At 43.4% G+C, this 20,308-nt stretch overlaps 1 protein-coding gene across 1 annotated transcript; it reads left to right on the top strand.

Annotated features, from left to right (window-relative positions):
• Window positions 1-207: 207 nt before the first annotated feature.
• On the top strand, window positions 208-18,924 carry DTX3L (deltex E3 ubiquitin ligase 3L). Its single transcript, XM_060262474.1, has 5 exons — window positions 208-391; window positions 6,063-6,310; window positions 7,122-8,666; window positions 17,083-17,300; window positions 18,662-18,924. Exons 1-5 carry the CDS (start codon window positions 208-210, stop codon window positions 18,729-18,731), a joined length of 2,265 nt encoding a protein of 754 aa, XP_060118457.1. The 3' UTR covers window positions 18,732-18,924.
• Window positions 18,925-20,308: the final 1,384 nt, after the last annotated feature.

The following is a 20,308-nucleotide window of genomic DNA, read 5'->3' as shown; positions in this document are numbered from 1 at the left end:
AGATGTTTTCTGCCTACGACGCCCCTCGGCCCCAGGCAGCATGGCCAGTGGCAGGCAAGAAAACATCTGGAGAGCCCCGTTCCCTGCCCCGAGGCTCGGCGGCGGCGGCGCTGCTCGGCCGGGCAGTGTGGGGAAGGAGGCGTCTCCCGCGCCCCGCGGAGCTCCTCCCAGCAAGGCAGCGAAAGTGAAAGCCGCCCCGGGCTCGCCATGGCCGCCTGGCCCGCGCCGCTCTTCGTGGCCGTCTCCCCCGCCGCAGGCGCGGCCGCGGAAAGGCTGCCCCAAAAGCTGCTCCTCTATTTCCAGTCGAAGCGCTCCGGGGGCGGCGAGTGCGACGTGGCAGCCGAGGACGTCGAGCGGGGCCTTTATCGCGTGCGCTTCCACTCCGAGGAAGGTGAGGCCCCGGCCCGCGCGGGAGGCTGCAGCAGCCGGAGCGGAGGGACCCGGAGAAGGAAGAGACTCCGGCAGATTGCGGCTGCAGCGGTTGGGAGCTGCTGGGGTGTCATTCCAGGCTCGGCGTTGCCGCCGGGCCGCCTTTTCCCCCTGGAACAACCGCAGGATCTAACCCAAGTTGAGCTCCAACCTGGGAAAAGCTTTATCTGCTGGGGGTTTCCCCCCCAGTTGTTGGCAGTCTTCCAGTTGGCGGGGGGGCCTGACAGCTTAGCTTAGCCTGCGAGGCTTCAATAGGCTGCTCCGTTTCAGAGATGAACAGCAGGCACCCAAAGAGAGGTTAGTTTGAAAGTTGCCAAACCCCCATTATCTCCGCACTCTCGCTGGTTGAACAGCCTCAAGCTCCACGCTCCACAGCGCAGTGAGTTTGTGTTAGGAAGAGTTGCTGCTTCTCCCAGGTGGGAGGGACATTTGAACGTGGGCAGTCGCTTCATAGGCTCCCTAATTTCCTATAGGAAATCATGACTTCTCTATTGGCAATCATGTATTCTCTATGGGCAATGGCTGTCTTTAGAACAAGCCTGGTCTCCTTTATTTCCTATGGGCAAGTGTAGTCCCCATTTTTCCCTATGGGCATATATGAACACATATGAACATATGAAGCTGCCTTCTACTGAATCAGACCCTCGGTCCATCAAAGTCAGTATTGTCTGCTCAGACTGGCAGCGGCTCTCCAGGGTCTCAAGCTGAGGTTTTCCACACCAATTTGCCTGGACCCTTTTTTGGAGATGCCAGGGATTGAACCTGGGACCTTCTGCTTCCCAAGCAGATGCTCTACCACTGAGCCACCGTCCCTCCCCTGCAAGTGTGCATTCTCTATTAGCAAGCATGTATAGTCTGGGTAATCACTGTTCCTAGTTTTAGTATGTCCTCTCTATTGCACAAAAAGCCAGTGCTGGCACAAAATCCACAATTCTTTGAGCACTTCCTAAATTTGTCCTGTTGGCAAAAATGTTGCTGTCCTGCTCTCCATTATTCCCTATGGGCAAGCATGGTCTCCATTATTCCCTATGGGCAAGCCTCCATTCTCTATTGGCATGTATATTCTATGGGCAATCACTGTCTTTAGGGCAATCCTGCTCTCCATTATTCCCCTATGGGCAAGCGTGGTCTCCATTATTCTCTGTGGGCAATCATGCATTCTGTATTGGCAATCATGTATAGTCTATGGGCAATCGCTGTTCGTAGTTTTAGTATGTCCCCTCTGAAGGAGGAGAGAGAGGAAAATAAAAGAAACAGAAGGAATATCTTTATTGCATAAATGATTGTTGAGAATAGAAACTCCCTATAAAACTGAGGATTCACTCCCCTGGTTATTGTGAGTTATGTAGGTGTACTAGGGACAGAAGGTTCTAAAGCTGTCACAAAATATAGAGTCAAGACCAAAAGAGGGGGGATGAAAATAATAGTCAAATATGGCTAAATATGCTGTGCTAATATAAAAATGTATATTTGAGTTATGCATAGGAAATACTAAAACCATATATCTATAGTTCTGTATATAAATGTCTATATAAATGCTTATACCTAATATTAGGACAAATATCAGAATATATAAATACAAGTTAAAAGGTACACAATGTGTCCAAATGCAAGAACCAAACGCATTTTGGCTGAAAAATCTTCCTCAGTGTCAAAATACAAGCGGAGCACTCCATAAGTTAAACATATTTCAAACTTATCATATACAGAATGGACCTAAATGTTAGTTCAAACTTATCATATACAGAATGGACCTAAATGATAAGTTTGAATCACTGTATATGATAAGTTTGATCACTGTTAGTGATCAAATATAGTGTAGACTAGGGATGGGCATGGAACACACAAATGGTGGTTAGTTTTGTTTCATGGTTTGTTGATTTGCCTGAATCGGTAGTTCAGTTCAGTTCAGTTGTTTTGGTTTTTTTTTTAAATTTTCTGAATGAATTGTGGTTTGTTGGTTTGGTTTGGGAGGGCTTTCTCACAAACATGCCCAGCAAACATGCCCAGTGCGATAGCGTCGCTTCCTAATATCAGGACAGATATAAAAAAATATAAATGCAAGTTAAAAGGTTTGCCACGGTGGTGTGCCTGGCATGATAATGTGACTCTTGGTGATGTCATCATGCCGGGAACAGTGTGTGAGGAGGATTTCCCGCTGATAATGACACAGATAAACTGCCCCAAAAACAAGGTGCTCCATTTTGTGAACTGTGCTTTGCGCAAGTACCCAAACTGATTTGGAACGAACCATGAAACAGTTGTTTTGGGCACGAATCTCTGCATTCTTAATGTAGCGCTTACACAGTGTTCACCCATGGAGTGAGTACGAATAGCTATTATTAAGATGCAACATGGGCCACTAATCCAAGTGTGTTTTATTTCATATGCCCATGGATCTGTTTGGGCCCAATCTGCACTATTCAAAATCCAGATAGAATGTTCAGCTACAATCTAAAAAGAATTAGCCGGTAATTATCCTACTTTCCTATTTCTCTGTATTTTTTTCTCATACATCTATTTTTTAAAAATAACGTTGTGCCAACTGCGCAAAAAGGATCCCCTACTGCACATTTCATTTTCCTGCTGCGCAAAGTTTGTCCTCCTGCATGTTAGAATAAATTCCGATCTCCTGTGCTATGTTGTTTGATCTAATGTGCAGAAGGATGAACCATCATTTTGATTCTTAACTTTTGCATAACTTGTTACAGTTTATACAAAGCAAATAAATTGTTGCTGTGAATTTACTTATGCAGGGAATTGTTATCTGCTATTGGTACTTCTCTGTCCTGTAGCCACTTCAGATCTCCCCATAGGATAAGTAAGTTTCAGCAAAATTTAGACTGACTAATACATCAGTCTCTTTTGGGGCCCACCAGATTCAAGTATTAATTGGTCGGGTCACACTTTGACAAAGAGTTTTTTTGTTTCCACTAATCTCTAATTGCCTTAGAACAGGGGTCCTCAAACTTTTTAAATAGGGTGCCAGTTCACTGTCCCTCAGACTGTTGGAGGGCCGGACTGCCGTTACTGTACAAGGCCGCGGGCCGTCAGTTCTCCGTCTTCTGCATCTCTCTCCCTTCCCCACACCACATACGCCGGCCTGGGAACTCACCTCACCTCGGTATCACCTCACACTCTGTCTCCGCCGCCTCAGCCCAGTGCCGGAAGTGTGCGTTGCTAACGCGAGTTTAGGTCGAACGTCACTTCCGGTCTGATTTTGCCAAAACCCGGCAGGCCGCATAAAAGTCCTCAGCGGGCCGCATCTGGCCCGCGGGCCATAGTTTGAGGACCCCTGCCTTAGAAGAAATGTTGAGTCCAGTGGCACCTTTAAGACCAACAAAGGTTTATGCAAGCACAGTTCTTCAGATACATAGAAATTGAAGTCAGTGTTTCTCATAAATAGGCAGATGCCTCTACGCAGGGGTCATTTTGTAGAAAAAGAGGTGCCAGAGCTCATTAACATAACTCATTTGCAAATGCCACACACCTCTGATATCATGTTTCTTTGCAGCAATATATGCTCTCCTTTCTCCTATGCATCTCAGGACCCAAAACAGGGATAGTATAAGTGTCCAGGTTAAAACCACACTTTCCATCACTGCCTAATGCTAAGGATGTGTAATTGCTCTAGTTCATTTACTGTCACATGCTAAGGAGACCAAACCCCAACCAATTCAAAAGACTGTAATGTTCCAAGACAACTTCTCCTGTGGTACACGGGCAGCCCAATCCAGACATAAGTGACGGCCGGCCACAGTGTAGCTGCCACGCCGCTAGTAGACTACCTGAGGACTTTGGCACGCTGGAGCGTGGGGAGGGGAGAGGCGTAGCTTGCCATGAGGGAGACAGTCGCCATGGCAATGCCGCTGGCGTAGGCACAAGGGAGGCGGAGGCAGCCGGAGGGGAGGGCCAGCCCATACCCCCCATTGGCCAGTCCTGGTGCATGCGCCTTGGCTCATGAAAGTCAGGGATGGGGAGAGGCAGCCCCAGAGAGGCTGATAGCCATCCCCAACCCGCCCACAAACAGAGAATAGAGCCAATGATGGGCAGACCATCACAGGCAAAGGAGAGACGTCCCACCAATACAGGGAGGGAACAGGAGTGAGGCTGAGCATGCGCGCACGAGAAGCCTGGCTTGGTGGCGGGGTAGAGGTGAGACAGAGCTGCATGGGACCATGGAGAAGTCGTCCATCCCCTCACACCCTCCCGCTGTCAGAGACTCTGCCAATGGCAGGCAGACAAACAGGAAGTACCAAGTGCAGGAGTTCGCTGTCATAGACAGTGGCTGGAATGTGTGTCTGGGAGTGAGCAGCCCAGCAGCAGACACCTCCCCACCCAGAGACCCCCTGTGTTGCCCTGGCGCCCCCTGCCATGTGCACGGAACACCTCCCCGGGGGGCTTTCTCCCAACCTGAAAGGACTCCAGCCACCACCACCCCACCTGAAGTGTGGAGCACCGCTCCAGGCAGGTCCGCCCCAAACCGAGGCCTGCCTCTGTGTACATGAACAGCAAATTAGCATACAACTTAATGAAGATGTTTTGACAAATGCAAAGATTAAATAGTAATAACAACCTTATAGGTCACAATATGTTTGGATTTAATTACGGAAAAAACTAGTGGAGGAATAAATATGTCAAAGTAGGAGACTAATGTGTAAAAGTATCTTTATCATTAAAGTAATTGAGACTTTGCTGTTACACTCCATTTGTCTCCTCTCAAGCATGGAGTTAGCTGACAACATCCTTTCCTTTGAAGTGGGGGCTGTGTTATGTCAGAAGAACACATTCCAGTATTCATTGCATCACATCATGTTCACTATTCCAAAAAAGAAATACACTAAAATACAGAGGATGTTCAGCCCTTCTTGGCGAGAATACATATGTAAGGACTGAATGAGTTTAGCATATGTAATGAGATAAGAAACCAATATCCCTGTTAAGCTATAAATTTAGCTTGCTATTACTATTTAGTCTTTGCATATGTCAAAACATCTTCATTAAGTTGTATGCTGATTTGCTTTTCACCTATGTAGAGGCATCTGTCTCTATATATGAAACATTAATGTCTGTTAATGTTTCTGAAGCTCATACTTGCATAAACTTTTACTGGTCTTAAAAGGGCAGCTGGACACAATTTGTTCCACTGCTTCAGACCAACACGGCTGCACACCTGGATGTATCTACCTTTTTATTTATGCCAGTAAACAATATTTTGTTATATTGCCCTATTGTTTGGCAAGGGAAAAGGAAGATAAGAATTGTAATGGGAAACTCAGCCTGGACTATCTAGTACGACACTTATGTTAAAAAAACAAAAACCCCATAAGTAGGATCCATGTGAAGTTGTTAAAACTACGGTTTGGACTTGGCTGAGGTGAGATTGTTATGGAACTTGGCTTACCATTCAAGCTTCTAAGATATTTTCATGCAGTAACTGGACATGACATAGATGTATGTAACAATTTTTCACATCTTAAAAATGTTCATTTTGTTTTGGGGTTAGGTGAGATCATATATTCTCCCCTGCTTTGGTGGCCTGAGTATTTAGGTGTATTAGGCTTAAACCAAGTTTTATGAATTTTGGGAACAAAACCCACATTAATGCTTCTTGCTTATTTAAATCAATGTAGCAAAGAGACGAGTGCAGGCATCTGAATACCATTCTATAAACTCTTGTGAACAAACTCTGAACATACGTATCCTGCAAGATTCCGAGGTAATGAATTCTGCAGAAAAATCATTTTCGCAGAGCTTGTCATGCAAGGCTACCAGGACGCCACTATCTATTTCAAGCACTCAGCGATCTCAAAATAGTTTTGAAAATACGCAGCCAAGTGAAAAATATATTGATAATCCACTAGCAAGTATTACCAAAAAGGTAAGACTCCAACCAACCTTGCCTAAATTAACTCGATCTCCAATGAAAATCTTGGAATGTCATTTTTTGTGCTTTAGTCTTATGATCTTCTAATACGTCATTAGCTCTGAGTTTCTGAGTAACTTCATTTAAAAAAATCATTATAATTATTACTGAAAGCTAATCAGAATTTTAATGGGTTTTGTAGTTTTATGTGGGGCATATAAAATAAAAGTTTTTAAAACAATTATAACAATAACAAAATACCAGACAAAGAATCGAACAGTTTATAGCTGGCTCATGTGGAATGAATGATATCTGGGTACTATCCTAGGTATCCCTAGTGTGGTACTCATGGAATGGGCATCATTATGCCTGTCACTGTTTCCTGGTGCTCTTCCTTCTTTCCCCCAAGTAAGGAGCCAGTCATGACTTTCCCCCCTACCCCAGTGGAACAGGAGGTGCTTCAGAAGAGCCCAGGAGGTATCAGTTTTATCTGCTTAAAGCAGGGGTGGCCAACGGTAGCTCTCCAGATGTTTTTTTGCCTACAACTCCCATCAGCCCCAGCCATTGACCATGCTGGCTGGGGCTGATGGGAGTTGTAGGCAAAAACATCTGGAGAGCTACCGTTGGCCACCCCTGGCTTACAGCATCTTTCTGGAAACAGCTGCCTTGATTGTAGGAGGATGTTTGGTTTAAAGTCTCCCAACATTTTGTGATTGGCTTCCCTCCAAACCCAAAAGCAGCCATTTTGTGGGAACTCATTGGGGACATTTATGCTAACCATTGTTTAGCAGTTCACCTGCCCTACTTGACTTCTTTTCCTTTCCAGATATTTATCTGTGTATCTGCCACTTTAAATACTGATCTGTTCACAAGAGAGGAAAGGGATAAAGTGCCGACTCTGTGGCCCACCTTAAAAATAGAGAAGTGCTCAAGCAAGCTAGGTATAGAAAAAGTGACAGGAGATTATGGTGATGTTGAAGAGTTGCACCATTATTTCAAGAGGCTCCTTGCAAAGTCCAAACACTGTGGTGAATCCACAAAACTTCAAAAACAGACTGATTTGGAAAGGATGACTGTGAATGTTCAGAAAGAAGGGAGCGAGAATGATTCTGAAGAATCCAACAATATCGAAGTTCCCTCAGCAGTCTTTGAATACTTTCGCCATGTCTGCAAGGCAGAAGCTGAAGATCTGGAGCAAAGGTTTAGCGTAAAGCTGACTAGTGCAGAAGATGGCAGTGGGATGACATCCATACAGTTTGCTTCTGCTGGGAGCCCTAGCTGCATTGAGAAAGCTCAGCAGACTTTTGTTACAGCTTTTCAGAGAGTAGCAGTAGATCTGAAACAGGAAATCATTTATCTTGACAACACGCACCAGGTCATTAAAACATCAGAAATGTTGAACACAAATTTTAAAAGAATCTTTGCAAAGCCCCAGGATAAGACATTAATTCTTCATGGTCCTGCTAGGGAACTTTCAGCTGCTAAGGAGTTTATGAAAGAATTCCCTAAAAAGTCTGAATTTAATTTCCCCGAAACTGGTTTTATAGTTGATACAGATAAGTTTGAATTCTTGGAACCAAAGTTATTCATGGAAATTCAAACTATAAAGCAAATGTATGGAACAATAATGGAGAAAAAGAAATTCCCCGAGAGTAAAAAAACACACATCCTTTTTAAGCCTGAGACAAAGAAGAAAACCCCAGATCTAACATCAGTGGCTTGTGAGAGTATCTCCAGAGCTTACCAGAAAGTCTTAGAAACACATACAGAAAAAACTATCCCTTTGAAACATTCATTGGATCTGGGAGAGAAAGTAAATGAATTCTTTGTTCATTTACAAACAGAAAATCCCAAAGTTCTTCTGAAAAAAATGGAAGATAAATTATCTATATTTGGCCTTCCAGAGCATGTGTGTTCTACTGAAAAGCATATTCTACGGTTTTTGAACACTGACCTCGCTGCTCTTCGTGCAGGCGTGTTGTCACCCACTCGCACCCCCAAAGCTGGAAGAAGTTCAGGAGCATCCTTTGAGTACAACGGTGGCCATAAAGTGCACTCATTTCCTTCTGGAGAGCCGTCCTATGTAAAGGTGGCAAAGGCTGAACCGGAAGAAGACTGCTCCATCTGCATGGATAAAATTGACCAGAAAGAAGTGCTGCCCAAATGCAAGCATGCATTTTGTAGGGAGTGCATTCAAGTGGCAATGAAATATAAGTCCGTCTGCCCTGTGTGTAACATGGCCTATGGGAAGATAGAAGGAAATCAACCACCAGGGAAGATGGAGATCAGTAAAACGCGAATGTCTCTTCCAGGATATGAGGGGTCTGGTACTATCAGCATTGCGTATCACATCCTTGATGGCATTCAAAACGTAAGTTTGTCTAAAATTGTGGTATCTTTGCCTCCTTATTAGGCTTTGATAATTTTACTTTTTTACAAAAGAAAAGCTGTAATAATTTAGTGTGGGAGTAGGCCAGGAGCTCCATAATCTCTAAGGAAAAACAAAACAGAAGCCACCGAGATTTGTGTGCTTTGAAACAGGTAATGCTTAAAAGTGTGCTTAATTTTGCTTGATTTGAGCTGGACTATCTTTGTGGCATGTCCATGATATCCTAGGAATACTGGAGATAAAAGAGAAGCTGAAGTGGCAGATGGGGTTTTTAGTAGCTTTTTGCATCTAATGCACATTAAGTACAACTTTTTACCTCACGCACTGTCACAATTTAGCTTTGATTAAAATAGGAGGGGATTCTAGAAGACAAGTCGGGTAAAGCTAGAATAGATTGTTGCATTTTCTGATTGAGCAGCAAGTTGGTAACTTTCCCAACATCCCAAATTAAAAATTTACATTTTTAAAAATGTATGTTTTGAGAAGAGAAAATTTATGTTTTAAGATATTACCTGGAGAGAAGAATCATGTACCAATATGAGTCTCAACAGGCAAAAAAACCTTGGCTTTTTAAATAGAAGCTAAGGATTAGTTTATCCTGCCTCGGATAGCCCAGGTTAGCCCAGTCTCATCAGATCTTGGGAGCTCCGGAGGGCTGGCCCTGTCTGGTATTTGGATGAGAGGCCTCCAAGGAAGACCGGGGCCCAGGGTGCATTTAATTTAAATCAAGTTGATGTGAATCGTGATTTAAATTGCTATTCAGTAAGACACAATGTAAATAATGGTTTTCTACATAAAGGCTAATTAATATTTACAACCCAGATGAAGATTGCATTTTAGTATAATACCTTTTCAGGGTCATTTTAATTATATAGATAATTATGCAATCACTGCAAGGTGAACTGTCTCCAGTTTAATAAGTTAATTATTGATATTTGGACAACTTTTCAGCTGTACTTTATTGGAAGGATAACATAATCATTAACAATAACCATTTAAATTGTTTTATGTAACTAAAACAATGACATTATATAGCACATGTATTTTTGTATTTGCTTACACTTCTGTGAGGATACACTCATAAAGATCTCAGTTCTGGAGTATTCTACTTGAAAAGTTTCACACTCATTTGTGCTGCTTGCCTCTCCCTCCTCACACTTAACATCTCCCTATCCAGATCTGTTCCACCCAAACAATCTTCTATCTATTGAACTTCTTGAAACTTAGCACTTAAAAGAGAAAGGACTCATCCTGTGTGCAGAGATTTGCAGAGGACCAATAGGACTTAACTCTGTATGTTTATTTTACAACATTTTTGCTCTGAAGAAGAGGCATGTGATCGCTGCAGACACAAATTCAGTTTTGAGAACTATAAAATGAAGCATCTGTGATAATATCTTCTGGATAGAAAAATTACCCAATAATCTTACAGAAACCTCTGGTCAAAAGTCAAGATTCGAATTGTAGAGTGGACATCCCTTTCAGTCCGGAATTTCTGCTTTTAGATCACTGGCCGGATATCTCGATGCTAAAATCCAAGAGAGATTTTTTTATTTCCCAGCTACTAGCAGCTGCCAGACATACCATTGCTTCCTGCTGGAAAGATTCGGCTAAACTTACACTCGAAACATGGTACGATAGAATTTGGGAAACTTTCATTATGTCTCAAATTACTCAAAATGTATTCTTTTTAGGAGACTCTTTATTATCAATAACTAACTATATGCATTACTATTGGGATTCAGTTATTGGTTATCTTAAATCCAACAATGTTCTACCAAATAGATAGGATTATAATATATGGTTGTTTACATAAATGTGTTTATTCTATCCCTTATCAGTATTTTAAACACTGATCTTAGACTAAGGATCATTAGCTTTTCATTAACTATTCAGGAAACCTAAAATGTAAACTTCCATCTTCAGAAGCATACTGCAGTTGTGGGTTGAATTTATCCTTAATATATATTGCCACTCCCCTTTTCTTTTTATTCTTGTCTGTTGCTGTAAATAGGCTACCAAGTTTCTTATTTTTCAAAAGATGTTGATCTTTAGTTAAAATATGGGTTTCTTGCAAACAAATTATGTCCATTTCTAATTTTATCAAATATCTGAAGGTCTTTCTCCTTTTGGCAGGAGAGTTAAGTCCATTCACATCAATAGAGACTATTGAAGCCATTATGGGTTTTCCTTATCACTATATTTTTTATCTTTTTCGGTGTGCTATTTTGTCTGATATCTCCATGGTTCATTTGGATTCTCTTCACCAGTACTTTCTTCCTCTTCATTATCTTTCTTTTTCTTGCCCTCCTTTTCCTTCACTCTATCTGGGCTTTGAAAATGGAGTTTATCCTGTGCCTGTTCTGAAAAGTAAAAAGAAGGCCTTCCGGCATTAGCCATGTGTAGGGTATTTCTCTTTCTCTCAGAAAATCTGTTAGTGTGTGGTATTTTCTCCTCTTTTGTCTCACTGGCCAAGGTACCTCTCTTAAAATTTTCACCATGTTTCCGGCTATCATCACAGGTTTATCTCTTGCTTGCTTCAAAATATCCTCTCTGGTCTTCTTACTTGTTAGTTTCAAGTGCACTTCGCTAGGTAGTTTGTTCCGTCTTGTATAGCTTGATGGCACCTGTCTAACTTGATCGAACTCTTCTTCCATCCTTTGAGGAGTCACCTGTAAAATTTCAGCCAAGGCTTCACTTAATATTTTCGGCAAAACTTCAGTTTCCTCTTCTGGTATGTTTTGAAACCTCAGCATATAGGCAGCTCTCTCCACTTCCAGCTGCAGGAGTCTAGATTCATGTATGTTCTGTCCTTTTCCCAGTTGTTCCACCTTTTGTGTATTCTCTGTCACCTGGGCATTTAATATTATTATTAATACTTTTAAGGCTTTGTTGGTCTCTGCTGTCTGTTTGCGGTTCTCCAAAAGCTCGTTTGATCTCTGCCATCTGCTCACTAAGATTTTCTACTTTACCAGTCAGTTGTGCCATGGCAGTCAATAAAGTATTCTGCATCTCTTTCATGTCTCCTTGCATAGTTGTAAATTTCCCTGGGCCAAATGGAGCGCTGGGTGAAGGTATTGGTGGTTTTCCTTCTCCATTTCCTTTTCCTTTTTTACTGCTTCCTTAAAACAAATCGTAGCTTTATTTTCCATTCTTATTAGATTAAATACACTCACAGCCACCAGCACTATGTACTGCCTCTTCAAAATTTGTTTTGAAACTCAGTAATCCTGTTTATAACAGATAAGCTAACCTCTGCCAGACAGTGTCCTTATTATGAAATATTTTTAAAAGGAAAACAGCCTTCTAGTTTGTATCAACAGTGATACCCCAAACTATAGTAGAACTAATAATAAAGATTTTTTAGGAAAACACAGTTGATACTACCAAACCAAAACAATTCAGTTCACTACAACAGATGCAATTCCCTATAGCAAGTCCTCTCTCTGCCAATGAAAGTGCACTTGAAGTCCAAGTCACTACCAAGTCTTTCAGCTGCTTCAAAATATAAATTTATAATCCAGGGCTGAATGCCCTATTTGTAATCCCAAAAATAAGATCAAAGATTAAAAATTAAACCAATAATCCAAGGGAAAAATAAAACAAAGCATTCCCAACAAAAAAAGAAGAAAAAAATAATAAAAAATGAAAAAAACCCTCCAACTTTGATAGGCATGGAGAGGAAAAATGAAAAAATAAATCCAAAACCAAAAATAATCAAATCCTATCAAAAATATTCAAACCAGGAATGAAGGAAAAAAACAAAGGCAAAATTAGAAGGTTATATCCATAAGATCCAACAGCAAGGAATTATAATCCACTTTAAAAATTGGCACAAATGTTCTTCTTTCAACCAAAAATCCTATTATATTTTATGAGTTAATATACAGAACCCACTAGAGTTTAAAAATCAAATTGGGGCTCATATGAATTTATTCAGAGCACTTCAGTTTAAGCTGCAAGTTGTTTCTTAAGCCAACTGTCCTTCACATCCGTATATGCTTACACACAACTTTCCCAAAGTCAAATCTTTTCCCCCAGACGTAGGTTTAAAACAGCTTAATTAAGCTCAGCCATCAAGTCTCTTCTGTATCTAGGAATTGGTGCACTTCTCCTTATGCAGGTGTTATAGGATCGCCAAAATAGCGGAAACTTTTAGAAGCCTTGAAGGAGAAGAAGAGGGTCCCCCCCCCCCGCCTTCTCTATTTTTTGCCTCCACTTGGATTCTGCTTCAGCCTCAGTTCTCCGTTCTCCTGCTTGTCAATGAGGATGCCTTAGAGATCAGCATAAAAAAGAAAAAAACACTTATAGTTCTAGTAATAGAGATGCAGCTTGTGTTGCCATTGAAGTGTCACTTAAATCAGAAAGGGGAAGGAAAGAAGCCGGCAGTCGATCCTCAAGCCATTTAAAAATGGCGATTGGAACAACGAGGCTAGAAGCGAGCGGAATCGGGGGGCAGCCGCCACCGCTACCTCCCCCGTTCAACCACTCAAGCTCCCTGCCTTGTCCCAGAGTCGAGTCACCCTTGGTGGGTGACCCCTCAGATGGTCCGATTTAGAAGGGGCTCAGGACGCACCAGTCTGAGCCGCTCCTAACAGTGCATTGCCGAAACCGGAAGTCCAACCACCCTTTTTTCTACCTTCATAAGGTGCAAACCATCTCCCGATAGAAGACCACCATCTGGAAAGCATAAGCCATGGTCCAGAAATCCAAATGTTTCCTGATGACAACATTGACACAGCCAGTAATTTATTTGAAGTATTGTTCTTTCTCTTCCTAAGCTATGGCCTTTGATAAGAACTGACAAAAACACACAATATAATATATTTTTATTTACTTGCACCATCAGTCTTGGTCTTATTTTAGTAACCCTTTTATTTTCTTCTGGCTCTTAGATTAGACCAGTCGCTTTCAGTCCATGAATCCTGTAATTCTTTGTTGGTCTCCCGTCCAAATAGTAATCAGGTCTGAAACGGCTTCGTTTCCAAAATCTGACTAGCATAAGGCTATTCAGATCAGGCCCATGAATCCTTAATGGGGATGGACATGAACCAGAAAAATCTGGTTGGGTTCGGGGCAATTCCAAACTGAGCCCAAAATCTCCAAACTGGTAAGTTCAGATGCCCCTTTCTCCTGCCAGCAGCAAGCCCAGGAATTGTTAAATGACTGGCAGCCATTTAGCCTATGCCATCTCACTTCCCTTTGCTTTGAAGCAGGGAGGAGCAAAAGGGATGGGTTTAATTGCTGCTAGCCATTTAAACCTAACAGTGGGGCAGGTGCGCCATCCGCTTTTAGGTTTAAATGGCTGCAAGCCAATTCAACTATCTGTTTTGGTCCCACCACCACTTCCAAGCCATTTAAACCTAACAGCTGGCAGGTGCACCTGTCCACTGTTAGGTTTAAATGGTCCAAACAGCCGAACCAGTTCAAGGGCTCCAAACCAGGCCAAATTCATGATGAATTTTGGCTTGCGAACCAGTTCATGCCCATCCATAGTCCTTACAGAACCATACTTTTGTGGCTTTTTGGAATGAGATGTTTCCAGTGTGCATCAACACATGCTTAGAGAGGAAGGGTGCCAAGGCTCCTGCCTGTCCATGTACATGCTGAGGGGGCAATACAATAGTAAAGTGAGGTCACTTAGCAATGGAGCAGGTTCTTTCAGGCTCTGACACCTTGTTTGTCCTCACTATACCTGTTATTGCTTGGCTTGTGTTCCTGCCCCTCTCTGTCTTGGTCCACTGTCTGTGATCCTGGACTTGAGCAATACTCCCTCTAAGCTGGAGAGTCCTGAGCTAAAATTCTACTTTGTGAGCTACTGGCATTAAAGTTGTGCGCTATGGCATAAATTAGTTTGTTCTGGGGTCATTTTTCTTGAGCTAAGACAAAATATGTGAGCTGGAGGCTAAAAACCTGAGAGCTACCTCGCACCAGCCCAAGGTCACATGGCATCCTAGGCAGACTGTGTGGCCTGCTGCCCCCCTCCACAGCACCCCCACCTCCCCCCATGGCACCATGCCTCCTCCTCCCTCCCTTCCCCACCCCAGGTCAATTTAAATGTCTGGAAGGGTGATCAAGCACAGGAAGTAACTGTGTAAAGGTGCCCCTGCTGTGTAAATGGCTGCTCTGGAAGATGGGAAGGAAGTGCAGAGGAGGGAGCAGCCGCGGTGCCTTTTCCAGATGAGGTTAATTCGAGCTGCCACTGGCCTACCCAGGTGCTGAGTGAGCGCGCAGTGTGGTTTTACCCACCGATCAGCCAGGAGCAGCACTCTATCGCCCTTCCAGACATTGAAATCGACCTGGGTGGGGAAGGGAGGGAGGAGGAGGCGGGGGGGGGGACTAGGCATTTGCCTAGGGGGAGAGGCCAAATTCGGCGCCCCCACCCTGCCGGCACCCTAAGCAACCACCAGTGGCGTCACTGGGGTGGGTTGCACCCTGGGGCCAAGTGCGTGGGTTGCACCCTGGGGCCAAGTGGGTTGCACCCTGGGGCCAAGTGAATTTGGCAGCAATCGCACACATACACACACATCCCTCCCTTCGGTTTGATTTCTCTGGTTTTGGACCAGCGCTCTCTCATGCGCGCACCCCCCCACCCCCCGCCGCCACGGCCGCCAAATGCACCAAACGCCAGCCCTGAAGCGGCTCCCACCTTTCCGAAGGCCCCCTCCAAAGTGGCCGAGGAAACCAGCAGCTCCCAGCTGGCTGCAGCGCGACTCTGGAGTGGGATCGGCTGCGTTAGGAGGAGGCTCCTTTCATCCCTCCAGGGCCCAAGAGCTCTCCTCCCTCGCCCGCCAGCCTCGGCTTGCCCTCCAAGCAAGGACCATCCAGGCAACCCAGAAGCGTGGCTGGCAGGATCCCAGGCGGGAGGGAGGGCGGGCGGGGGGGGGGTTGCCATGGGTGGTTCTCCGCCGTCTGAGCTCGAGGGGGACAATGGCTGGCAATCCGTCTGTCCCTCTCTGCAGCTCCTTGGCGGGGGAGGCCTGCCTGCCAGTCCGCTTGCTCCATTCCCCGAAGGTCTCCGGGTGAAGCAGCCACAGCACGCCGGCCTCGCCGGGAAACCGCTCCCCGGCTTCTTGTTTTCGCGCCCCAAGAGTTCTGCCTCCCTCCCTCCCAGGGGCTCCCTTCCTTCCTCCCTCCCTCTTTCCCTCCTGCTTCCTTCCTTGCAAGTGGGCGGGGGACTCCTTTCCATGCGCCGTCTTTTAGACCCTGGGAAGCCCGAGAGGAGCAGAAAGGAAGCCGTCCTGCCTGCCCGCTCGCCTACGAAGCAGCTGCTGGTTTCCCGCGGCTTCCCCAGACACACGGATTGGGGCCTAGGCCTCCCCCAGCCTCGCCCACGCTGGCCCCGAGGCTTCTCACCCCATCCGCCGGCTCAGACCCCTTACCTCGAGTCCTGGTGCGGGCTCCGTCGGCTCGGGTGGGTGCTGGGGGGGGGACTGCCGCTCCCCTGTCCCTGGTTCTCCCCTGGATTTAATTGGTCCCGGGTTAGCTGAGGCGGGAATTTGGGGGCAGGGGCTGGACGATCAGTGCCTGGGGCCAACTTGGGGGGGGGCATGGGTCAGTGCCTGGGGCCAATGACAATGCTCTGGGGGGGCCAATGGCCCCCTTGGCCCTGCCTTAGTGACGCCTCTGGCAACCACCTAGTTTGCCTAGTGGGCGAGCCGGCTCTGGCTCCCACTAACTCAGCTTACAGGGAACACAGTTTATGAGGTTCTAACTAGTTCACATCCTTAGCAGACTATAACTACTGTGATCTTAAAATGGCTAGTGGGCAGCACAAGACCGTCTGGCTCCAGTTTGCTGCTGAGTGGGTCTTCCTGTGTTGATGAGTAGCCCCTCACACGTGCATCTTAGAGGGAGCACTGGTCCTAGTTAGTGTTCCCTCTAAGCTGCAGGGTCTTGTGAGCAAAAATTCTACTTTGTAGCTACTGGCATTAAAGATGTGAGCCATTGCATAAATTATTGTGCTCTGGGGCCATTTTCCCTGAGCTAAGACAAAAAGGTGTGAACTGAAGGCTAAAAATCTGTGAGCTAGTTTATGCTAACTCAGCTTAGTGGGGACACTGGTCCTAGTTCTGGGTAGGTTAAAGACCACTGGATTAGACATATCTGTGAATTGTAAGTCTCTCAGTGGCTGTTAGTCATGACTAAATAGAACCTGCATTTCATCAATGTGCTGCTAAATAAGAGGTGGTGGACACAAAACAGGTAAAGTCATTATCTTAAGGTCTTGCTTGGGATCTTCCTCACCAGTATCTGAATAGGACCTCTGTTAAAATAAGAATATTGGTTTTAGTGGATCCTTGGTCTGATGTAGCAGGTGCTTGTACTGTAATAATTTATTGAACACCTTGCTAGTTTGATACAATGTACCATGTTTTTCAATATCTTCACAAACCAGGAAAACCATCCAAACCCAGGAAGAAGATTTCATGGAATTATTAGGACAGCATATTTACCTGACAATAGAGAAGGAAGAGAGATTCTGCAACTGCTTCAGCGGGCTTTTGATCAGAAATTGATTTTCACAGTGGGCCAATCACGTACAACTGGAATGAATGATGTCGTTACCTGGAATGATATACATCACAAAACTAGCATACATGGAGGGACAGAAAGGTAATTATTATTTATTTATTACCTTTAATTTATACCCCGCCCTCTCCGCAAGCAGACTCAGGGCGGCTAACAATCAGTTCTGAATTTCAGACAATACATACAAATTAAACAATCAAACTTCAAACAATAAACACTATTGTGTTTTAACAATTTATTAATAACATATGGTTACAATATTTAGTTATTTCTTTTCTATATTAATCCATATGATATTTCAACCCCCCCCCTCCAATACTTGACTTCCCCAAAGTTATAAATTTGAGTTCAATTATAAAGGTACCACTAACCAATCAAAGTTCAATACTTTTCTTTTCTCATTGATACTAAAAAATTGTCCAATGTCTTTTTACGTTCCACTCTTTCTCCATATATCCTTTAAATTTCTTCCACTCCTTTTTGAATATATCTAAGTCATAGTCTCTTAAAGTTTTAGTTAATTTGTCCATCTCACTCCACGATAAAACTTTCACAATCCAGTCCCATTTCTCTGGTATTTTTTCTTGTTTCCACAGCTGCGCATACAATGTCCTAGCAGCTGAGAGCAAGTACCAAATTAGAGTCCTGTCTTCCTTTGGAAATTTTTCTAATTGTAATCCAAGTAAAAAAGTCTCTGCAGTTCTCTTAAAATCATAACCCAAAATTTTGGAGATTTCTTGTTGTATCATCTTCCAAAACTCTTTCGCTTTTTCACAAGTCCACCACATGTGAAAGAAAGAACCTTCGTGGTTTCTACATTTCCAACATCTATCCAACATCTTTTTACTCATCCTAGCCAGCTTTTTCGGAGTCATATACCACCTGTACATCATCTTAAAACAGTTCTCCTTAATATTCTGACAAGTTGAGATCTTCATAGAATTCTTCCAAAGGTGCTCCAAAGTATCCATTTGTATTTCTCTGTTCACATTGATTGCCCATTTAACCATTTGAGATTTTACTACTTCTTCTTAGTCCACACACTGCAGTTCCCCACATCATGCCTACTGCTGTTCTTAAGGCTCCCCATTTCAGAGGGCATAGAAAGAGATAGGCAAGTTCTTTTCCATGGGCTGAACTTTGTGAGTCGAACTTGGGAAACAATCTCTAGGAAGTAGTTAAATTATACTAGAAATCGAGTCTTCATCCAAAACTAACCACAGACCCACTTTTGCTCTGTTTCTTTTGAGAGATCTTTGAGGATGGATATAGTATGGTATCAGAGCTGACTTTCTCTGTAACTCTTCCCTTTCTAAAAAAAATATTAAGTATATAAACTCTTCCCTTTCTAAAAAAAATATTAAGTATATATAGTATCTGAATGGAAGATGCTGGACAGTAGCAGCATTTTATGGTGCAATTGCTTAACTCTCTGTTTCTCCTAGGTTTGGCTATCCTGATCCTAATTATCTGAAGCGTGTTCGAGAAGAATTGAAGGCAAAAGGAATTGAATGAGTGTTTTTTCCGTCACAGTCCAGAATGTCGTTCTGTTAAAATATATACCATTTACTTCAGCACGTTGCTAAGAAGGAGGGGGGAGGTTAAATGGTCTTTGGAAAGCTTTGCCTGTCATCTGCTGCAGGATTGTGAACTGCAAAATATCTCTTGCCATTATGGGCGTTTAAATAAAAGATATGAACACATTACAGAATCTAGTCTATTAGCAGAATTTAACTTTACTGCTCTAAGTAGATATATACATGATCAGGTTAAAACAGTCATATTCAGAAAGTAGTATTACTACCTGCAGAATTGTGATTTGGAGTAAAGATTTCATTTTGTGGGACTAGGCTCTGTATTCTGGGTTTGTTACACTGCAAAACTAAATGGAAACCATGTTCTCAAAATATGACTCAGGTGAGGACGTGGATCATAGTCTGCTACTCCTTGTGTGATCTTGCGGCTATAATATATGCTTCATTGTAAGACAACAGCTGTAGGAAAAAACTTTCTTCGTGATATATTCTACATTGCATTAAATATACTTTTGAAGTAAAGTATGCACTACTTCCTCATTATGGTTGATATATGTGATGCTGTCCCTAAGGCTTCTTAAGTGACTCTTGCATTGGAAGAAGGCTTCAAACTTTGGTCCAGGAAGCGGTAGGATACATGGTAGTGCTTACTTCTATAAGACCTCATGGAAGAAAATCAGCAGAATAACCTTCATGAGGTCCAGGTGGGTAGTCTGAAGCAATACAGTGAAGCTAGAGTCCAGTGGCACCTTTAAGACCAGCAAAGTTTGATTCAAGGTGTGAGCTTTCATATGTATGCACACTTCCTCAGACAGAATGAAACAGAAACAGAAATAACTATCTTACGTATAGAAGGTGGATAGTAAATTAGCATACAGAATAATGCTATTTTTAACAGATTAAAAGAATAATATGCTTAGTTATATGGCTATTACTTGTTAGGGTTCAATTGGGGGGGCAACATCACAAGGACATAAATATGTTAGAACTGGAGACCGATTTGTCCTCGATTGTGAGAGTCTTTTATTGGGTTTCTTAATTGTAAAGAGTAATAAATTTAGTCTGTTGCTTGACAGTATGGATAGTGTGTGTGTTGCAGTGTGATTGCATCTGGTTTAGAACCAGCAGAGGATAGAGGGCAGACAAGATGGTTGGTTCCATTGAGGGCTACATCATGCAACAAACACTTAGGATCTATTATAAATCAGTCAGTAACCCAGGGAACTTCTCCTCAGCCAATCAAAAAGGTGGTTATCTGTCTGCTACTTAAAAATCATCTTTTCAGAAAAATGCTGTGACCAGTTATCATCCAGTCTCTAATCTGCCCTTTCTGGGCAAAGTGATTGAGAGAACTGTAGCAAACCAACTGTAGATTTTGAATATCTGCTCTATATCCTTTTCAGGCTGGGCTATGGGATGGAGACGGCTCTCCTAGCCTTAGTTGATGGCCTCTGTCTGAGTGCAGACAAAGGCCATGCCTCTTTGTTGCTTATTGGACTCCATCCTTTGGCACAGTAGATCATACCATCTGGTTGAGTCACTTGGAGGCAGAAGTAG

This window comes from Heteronotia binoei, chromosome 21 (assembly GCF_032191835.1).
Source record: "Heteronotia binoei isolate CCM8104 ecotype False Entrance Well chromosome 21, APGP_CSIRO_Hbin_v1, whole genome shotgun sequence".
Taxonomy (NCBI): Eukaryota; Metazoa; Chordata; class Lepidosauria; order Squamata; family Gekkonidae; genus Heteronotia; species Heteronotia binoei.
The sequence above is the reverse complement of the archived record's forward strand: the minus strand, read 5'-3'. Positions and strand labels throughout refer to the sequence as shown.